Raw genomic sequence first — 8,073 nt, forward strand, 5'->3', positions numbered from 1 at the left:
GGCCGAGGAGCCCCCAACGCCCTGCAGCAGGGACGGCTGCTCCCGGGGGTCCCAGGGCACAGGGAGCCCTGTCCCCAAGCTGCTTGACCCCAGCCCTGCCGTGTCCCCCTGCTAGTGCGCACTCTGAGCTATCATTTGGGGTGGGGACAGACCCTCTGCAATGGGGACATGGTTGGGGACAGCCTCCAGAAGGAAGCCTGATGGCTGCTCTAACCCTGCCAAACGAGCCGCACAGCTCGCAGAGGTGAGCTGAACAGCATCCCCCCTCGCTCCCGCCAGCCGACCAATCTCCCTCCCCCTCCCCAATTTGGGGCATACCTCCGTCAAGGCTGCGAGACATGGTGTACCGTTTGCTGGAGGAGCGCTCGAAGAAAGGAGCCGGGCGGTCGATGAGGGCACTGGCCTGCCGTGTCTGTGCCTGCGTCCGCCCGCTGTAGCGAAACTTGGAGCCCATCACCAGGAAGCCCTTGGGGGGTGGCTCCGGGGACACCAGCCTAGGGGGGAGAGAGGTGGAGTGCCGTCAGCCAGCCCCAGCCGTGCCCCCCGGCGCCACCACCCGCATTTACCCACTGTGGCAGAGGCCGGAGCATGTCTGCCTCCGAGAAGAGAGGCCTGGAGAAGGTTTGGAGACGGTCTCCTCACCTGAAAAAGGTGTGATGCTCTATGCAGACCTTCCAGAGACGCTTGGCGGAGCGGTGGTTGGGCAGCTTGAAGCCAATGGTGCTCTCAAACTGTTCGTACTTGAGGGGAGACAGAGACACTCCATTACAGGCAGATCCTGCCCTAAAGGACATGATGGGATGGGACCTGCCTTGCCAAGGCCCTCAGGTTCCCCTGGCAGGAGCTGTGACCATGCAAAAAAGTCATCTTCAAAGCAGTGCTGGAAAGGTCCATGCCCAGTCCCTCTGGGTGGTGGGATCACGCCCCCACACTTTTGGCCTAAGCACTTTCCTCAACTGTAAATGGCTTTTCAGTGCAAGATAAATTCCCTCAAGAAACAAAAACCTTTTACAGCTCATTTTGGTGAGAGGGCATCGCTCTCCCTTTTACATGCACTGTCCTTGCCCTCCCGCCTGCTGGAAGACGTGGGTGGAAATGCATTCTCCCATCAGTGCACATAAAAGTGAGAAGAGTGAAAATGAAGTCAGAAAGTGAAGGAAAAAGCCTCCTGAGGTTTTTTTGTGAAGCATAGAAGACACATCAAAAATGGCCCTCAGCCCCCCTTCCTGGGCAACCTCCCTATGCCAGTGGGGTCACCACATCTGGCTGGTGGGGAAAGGAGCCTGGGGTGCCTTCAGCCTGCTGAAGTCACTTTGCCACTGAGAAAATGAAAGCGTGAACAAGAAAGCACTTGCTGAAGGCCTCCACACACCACAGGAGATGGGCTCTCTTGGCCACCTTGGACTTGGGACACTTGGGGCAGAGGCTGGAGCCAGGCGGGGACCTCCCCACCAGCCAGCCCCAGTCCAGCAGAGCAGGCACCCGGCCGTGCCCCAGGGCTGCACTGGCGCGTGGCACCCACCTCACCCGGGCGGATCTTGATGTAGAAGTTGCTCCTCTTGTAGGAAATTTTGAGGATCTTGGGCCAGGCAAAACGGTTGATCCTCAGTCGGTCCCTGTAGATGAGGAGGCCATTGGCGCAGACACCCAGCATGATGTCGATGCCCTCCGAGTCCTGGAGGAGGCAAGAGGGACAGGAGGGGACTGCTCAGCTGCCCAGTAAGAACCAGTTCGGCCAGCAGTACCACGCTCCCTCCTGCTCAGTGCCCTGCTACGAGGGACCGTCTGACAGAGAGGTCACTGAATCACAGATTGGTTGAGGTTCTCTGGAGGTCCCCTGGTCCAACACAGGGCCACCCAGAGCGGCTGCCCGGGACTGTGTCCTGGTTGAACCTTCACTGTGGGAGGAAGGGACTGGGCAGGGGTTGGTGTGCAGGCAGCAGGGCAGGATGGGGTGGCACTGGCCATCGCTCTGGCAGCCCCACAACCCCACGGTCCCGTACCTTGGCATGGTGCAGGTCCACTCCGTACATGGAGAGCTTCTTGGCGTTCTCCAGGAAGTGGATCTCGGCTTCCCCGGGGGTCATTCCCCTGCAGGGAGACAGAGACGGGGACACGTGGCCAGGCGCCCCACCGGGCATGGGCCAGCTGCCTGGTGCCTTCCTCACCACCAGCCCATCTTCTCCTGGGGCTCACCGATAGGTCTTGTGCAACTCCATGATGCGCTCCTCTAGCTCCCGCGTCTGGTTGGGGGCGAAGCGGATCTCGTTGACGTAGTTGCCCACGTGCTCCTCAGCATCATAGTCACCCAGCTCGGCCTGCACAGCGTAGGAGCCCAGCAGGGCGTGCGTGACAAAGGAGCAGGGCAGGCGCCCCGTGATGATGTCCGCACGGAGCTGCAGGCACAGGTAGTATCTGCAGGAGGGGGCAGAGGGTGAGATCGTGCCCTCCGCAGCAGGCTGGGGCTCCCCGGGAAGCGGCAGCATGCATCCCACCTCGCACCACTCTCCACGGGGACTGCCACCTCCCATGGCCACCTTCCAGGCCCCGCTCTGCCTGATTTAGACATGCCATCCGCAGAGGGAGGGCAGCGAGACCGCAGACATTCCCCCGGCTGCCCACGTCCCGCCTGAGCCCTGCTCACGCTCCCAGCCCGTCCCCGGGGAGCTGCCCCAGCACCTGTGCCCATGGAAGGGTGATCCTCACCTCGTGATGTCCTCCGTGAGCTGGGCAGGGTCTGGAGGGTAAAACTTCACAGTGAAGGCAAAGTTCCAGGGCCCGCCTAGGGAGGGGAGAGAGCAGTAAGGACAGCAGCCACGCTGGCCGCACGCAGGGGTGCAGGAGCGTCTGGGCATCCACTAAGGGTCCCATGACTCCCCCAAGCCCCGCACAGGGCAGGGACAAGGGGGCTCCAAAAGCTGCCGGGAGAACAGCCATCGGGACACCAGCATGACTTGGTTAATCCTCCCCAAACAGCTGGGGAGAGAAAGGCATCACAATTTCAGGAGCCATCAGCTCAGCGTGACCACCAATGTCACAGCAAAAGCCTTACATGTCCCAGAAGGTGACACCTTGGGCAACACGCCCTTCTGCCACCCCAGCAAGGCAACACCACAGGCAAAACCACCTGTCCCAGCAAGCCCCTCACTCTTCCCCCCATCCCTCTCCTCCCTGCTCAGGGCAGGTGGGGATGGTGCCCAGAGAGGGACCAGGTCTCAGCCAGCTCTCCGGTGGCACAGACAGGGCCCTTTGCTCCCCACGCCTGCCAAGAGGAGAGGTGGGAAACAGGCAGCTGAACGAGCAACAGCATCCCTGTCCCCGGGCCTACTGCCAAAGGTCCCCTCCCTACCTGCCCTGGAGGGGACCTGCTGGAGGACAGCCCCAGCTGAGCCACCCAGGAGCCCCGCGGGATGCCCCAGGGCTGGGGAGGATGGACCTTCCCCAGGGACTTACTGCGGATCTGCTTCTTGATCTCCTTGGAGGGGTCCAGCCAGTTCTGCAACGAGGAGACAGCAGGTCAGGGGGGTTTCCCACCATGGAGCGGGTGGCCACAGAGGGACCCCCTGTGCTCACCTTCTGGCTGTCCGAGTCACAGAAGGTGAGGCCGAAGTAGTCCTTCTCCAGGAGGTTGAGGTGCTCACACACCATGTCGAAGAGGACCTGGCCTCGGGCGTGCTTCTGTCGGAGACACAGAGAGGCCGATGGTGAGCCGGCTCCCTTGTTCCCCTGCAGACCCGGCAGGCGCAGGCAGCCCCCACTGGGTGCAGGCAGGGAGCACTAGGGAGGCTGCCCTGGCCATCCAGGTGACCACCAAAAGGGGCTGGCAGCCCTCTCCCCCGGCAGCACCGCTTTGGGGACCCCCAGGCAGTCCCAGGGCTGCGGGGATGGGGCATGGTCGAGCCAAGCCAGTGTGGTGCAGGCAGCAGGTCCCGCAGAGGGACCCGGTGCCCACCGGCTCATCCCCCACCATGCGATGAGACGGTGATGCCAAACCAGAGAGGGGTCCAGCCAGCTTGGGCACCGCCACTCCAGACCAGTAAGGTGGGACAAACGCGCCCCAGAGCTCGTGGTAGCTGGTGCTGCCCATGGGACAAGCTCCTTCCCAACGCTCTCCCCACTGGTGGCGGTGGCAGCTGGGTCCTGAGGCACCGCATGACAAACGAGAGCCCCAAAGAGTCCAAGCCATGCGCAGGGACGGAGAACACCCTCATTATCTGGTGGTTCTTTGAGTTCCCCTGAATTTCTCTTCGTCACTGGTGGCAGCGAGGCACAGGCTCGCTCATGGAGATGAAAGAACAACCCCTCCCATGCCTGTTTCTCCCCTATTTACAGCCTGGCAGCTCCCAGCTCCCCTCTCCAAGGCATCCATTTACCGGAGGCACCTTCACCACGTGCCCCAAGGATGGCAGCCCCGGGCACCAAGCGGCACAGCCCCAGCGGTTCACCGCCCCCGACTGCAGCCCCGGGCTCCTGCTGCCCTCCAAAGCTTTTCCAGCCATTGCTGTCACCCTTCCCCAGTGTCCTCCCTCCTGCTGACCCGGGTTTTGAAGGCAGGGACTCACCACGTGCCGGGGTGTCACACTGAACGCTTTGACTCCCCTTTTTGATTTGTACTGAATTAAGCCTTAATTAAGCATGCGGGCAAAGCACAGCTATTCCCACAGGGACGGCAAGAAAGAAAGAACTGCAGCACCAGCCTTTCTACACTGAACCCTCTCCCCTGTGCCCCAGCTGGCTTTTTTTTTGTGAGCGGCGGCTCTCTAAAAACTGACCCCATCCTCTGCACCACCTCAGCAGAGAGCTCGTCCTTACGCCTGCCCGGCGAGGGGCACCGCTCTGCCCGCCAAGCTGCCAGCCACCCTGCGACCCGGCGTTCTGCCTGCGTGCCGGTCGTGTTTGGCCAACGCTACGGGCAGAGTTGGGGGACGGATAACCCCACCGGGTCTCACACAAGCTGCTCCTGTCTGTCCCCCACCTCGCAGTCCCTGGGGAAGGCTCTGCTCCTTTTCTTCTTCGGGAAGGCTTTCATCTTCCCGACAGCCCATCTTCCCACAGCTTTGTGACAAATTTTACCGCTGAAGTGACGAGTCAGGGCTGCCGGCGCACTGAGATCAAAGGCCCCCGCTCGCCTGCGCCACGGGCAGGGGGCCAGACCCCCCCACCGCCTCGAGGTGCTCCCCGGTCCCAGGCAGCCACACTCCTGACGGTCAATCCCGCGCAGCCGGGAGCCGGGGGGAGGCAGGACCCGCACGCAGACGCAGGGCCGCTCTGCGCAGCCAGCCCTGGGCTGCTGCCAACACAAACCCGTCTGCCCGCTCGCCGGCAGCGAGCGCAAAGCTCTCCCCGGCAAAGCCTCCGGGGCTTCTGCTCCTAAACAACCTCAGTTTTTGTATTTTTAAGCCAAGCCGCCAGTCCTCAAAAACATCCCTCCCACCAGGACAATGCCGCGGGCCAGAGCAGCGCTGCGCTCCCCAACCCACAGGCAGGACACAGCGGAGGCCCTGGGGACACAAACGGGTGCTGCCGGCAAGTCCCGCTCCTCCAGCTGCCTCTGCCGCTGCGGGAGGGCCACAGGACCCTTCCCCAAAACCAGCTCAGCTCCTGATTTAACCCTGTGTGTCCCCCAGCATGGACTAGAAGGGAGAGGTCCCTATGCTGCCAGTGGCTGAAGCAGCGCTGCAGCATCTCCTGGTGCCAAGGCCCATGCCAGTCCCCTCTGTCCCCCACTGCAGTGACAGCAGCAACCAGGGGAACACGGGGAGGATCATAGAATCATAGAATGGTTTAGGTTGAAGGGATCTTGAAGATCATCAAGTTCTCACCCCCCTGCCCTGGGCAGGGACACCTCCCACCAGCCCAGGTTGCTCCAAGCCCCGTCCAACCTGGCCTTGAACACCTCCAGGGATGGGGCAGCCACAGCTTCTCGGGGCAACCGGCGCCAGGGGCTCACCACCCTCACAGGGAAAAACTTCTTCCTAATGTTTAATCTAAACCAGCCCTCTTCCAGTTTAAAGCCATTCCCCCTCGTCCTGTCACTACATGCCCCAGTAAAAAGTCTTTCCCCAGCTCTCCTGTAGGCCCCCTTTAGGGACTGGAAGGCCTCAATAAGGTCTCCCCAGATGGATGCAAACCCGCCTGGGGCAGCCATGAGGGCCCATGCATGCCAGCCTCTTCGCACCAACACGTGCACACGCATCCTTCGCCCCAGCACACGGGACAGCCAACACGCTGTGCTCCCGAGGTGTCAGCAGACAGGCTGGCGCACGGATGTGCCGTGCCCGGCTTGTCAGGCAGCACTCTATCCCCCACCTACTCCATTTCTGCTTTTTAGATTCTGTTTTCTACTGCGAGTAGCTGCCAAACTTGGATTCCACTGGGCTGAAATTCCCTGCTAGGGTCTGTCTTTCCAGATTTTTTGCCTTATTTTGAAATTTCAACTTCAAAACATTTCTGTGGATCCTCTTCCCTCGGAGAGAGGTACTACAGAGCTGTCCCTAGAAGAGCCCTGACACCAGGGACGCGCTGGGGTGGGCAGGGTCCCTGGCCTGAGACGTGTCCTCTCCTTGATGCCAGCGCAGCCCCCCTGAAGCTGTCCTGTGCAACTGCTGTAGGTGCCCCTGCTCTGGCAGGGGGTTGGACTGGATGAGCTCCAGAGGTCCCTTCCAACCCTGACCAGTCTGAGATTCTGTGATTCTGTGAAGCTGGGACTCACCTCCACCTCGCACTCGTACTCGGAGGCATCGAGCAGGGTCACTCTGCAGAGGGCACTCTTCACTTTCTTGGTGGTTTTCTGGGGTGACTTCTGGGTCTTACTGGGGGTTGTTTTGTCAGAGAGCCCATCCGTCTCACTGTAGTCCTTCTCCTCCATCTCTGTGCCCTGCAGCGGGAAGACGCACCGAGTCACCCGGCACCACTGTCAGGATGGATGGACAGATGGACAGACAGCCGGGACAAGCCCTCCAACAGCAGGCAGAGGAGGGCAGCTGATGGGGGTCAGGCTGGTGGCCTCTTCAGAGTCCACAGCCAAGCCCACTTCCCCCACCCCACGCCACCGGCACAACCAGGGTCCCTGGAAAACGGACACCCGTGAGCCCAGAGTCAGTTGAGCAGCTGAAACCTCCCTGCCCCGCCGCCCGGTGCAGCAGGCATGGCCAGGGCAGCACCGTGCCCGCTGGCAGCATCGCAGCTCCCTGGCGGCTCCGGGGCTGACATGGGGGGACAGACATCGGGGTACGGCCACCGCTCCCAGCCCTGCCAGGGACAGCTCAGTTCTGGGACACGAGGCCACCTCCTTCTCCCCCCACCCTGGCCCGCAGCCACAGCAGTGCCATTTCCAGCACAGTCAGCGCTCCAGGTTGCCCACGCTGACCCTTCTGCCTGTCCTGCCCATGCTGCTCCTCCTGCCTGTCCTGCCTGCAAGGACCCGTGCAGGCAGCTGGCAGGCAGCCGGCAGAGCCCATCCACTGCCCCGGTTGTAGGGGACTCCCCTCTGGGGTTTACCCCTGGGGCCAACAGCACAGGGGATGTGCCCACCTCACTGGGCTCCCTGCAGCCCCCCCACTGCAGCATGGACACGGCGATGGGCAGCAGAGAGCGGTGGCACGTCCCCGTCCTCTCCTGCTCCTTCCTCTCTGCCGCACCTCACGGCACCCAGTTGTCACCCACTCACCGGCTCTGTATTTCGGGCGTCAGACTGGGCCCCGGGCTTCTCATTGGCCTCAGCGTCCCGGCCAGCGGGGTTGGTGGCTGCGGCCGCCTCCAGCTGCTGCTGCGGAGCCTCCTCCTGTGCGTTCTTCACCTCCGAACCAGGGCCCGTCTCCGTCGTCATGGCCGCTGGTCACCCTGCTCTGCCACCGCCACCCACAAGGAGAGACAGGAGGTGTCACTCTGGCACGGGGGGAGGGAGGACGCCGGCCAGGAAGCCAGCACCCCGGGGTGCCCTGGCCGCATGGGCACCTGTGGGACCTGTCCATCTTTGCCCATCTCTGCCCACACGCACAGATGTGCTGCCAGGAGGTGGCTTTGCTAAGGGCAGCAGCACAGGAGGTCTGGATTTCGTACCCGGCTGAGCCA

General features: G+C 62.3%; 1 protein-coding gene across 1 annotated transcript in view; it reads right to left on the reverse strand.

Moving 5' to 3' along the window:
- EPB41L1 (erythrocyte membrane protein band 4.1-like 1) overlaps positions 1–7,828 on the reverse strand; it is a 28,065-nt gene extending 20,237 nt beyond the window's left edge. Inside the window, exons 1-10 of the mRNA XM_009886332.1 lie at positions 7,670–7,828; positions 6,713–6,877; positions 3,574–3,678; positions 3,454–3,496; positions 2,707–2,782; positions 2,197–2,415; positions 2,004–2,091; positions 1,523–1,675; positions 643–740; positions 319–494 (exon numbers count right to left, since the gene is read on the reverse strand). Of these exons, the coding sequence (XP_009884634.1) occupies positions 319–494; positions 643–740; positions 1,523–1,675; positions 2,004–2,091; positions 2,197–2,415; positions 2,707–2,782; positions 3,454–3,496; positions 3,574–3,678; positions 6,713–6,877; positions 7,670–7,828 (1,282 nt within the window). The remainder of the gene's footprint in view (positions 1–318; positions 495–642; positions 741–1,522; positions 1,676–2,003; positions 2,092–2,196; positions 2,416–2,706; positions 2,783–3,453; positions 3,497–3,573; positions 3,679–6,712; positions 6,878–7,669) is intronic.
- Between the last annotated feature and the right edge of the window lie 245 nt (positions 7,829–8,073).

Source organism: Charadrius vociferus, unplaced genomic scaffold (genome assembly GCF_000708025.1).
Source record: "Charadrius vociferus isolate BGI_N301 unplaced genomic scaffold, ASM70802v2 scaffold225, whole genome shotgun sequence".
Classification (NCBI taxonomy): Eukaryota; Metazoa; Chordata; class Aves; order Charadriiformes; family Charadriidae; genus Charadrius; species Charadrius vociferus.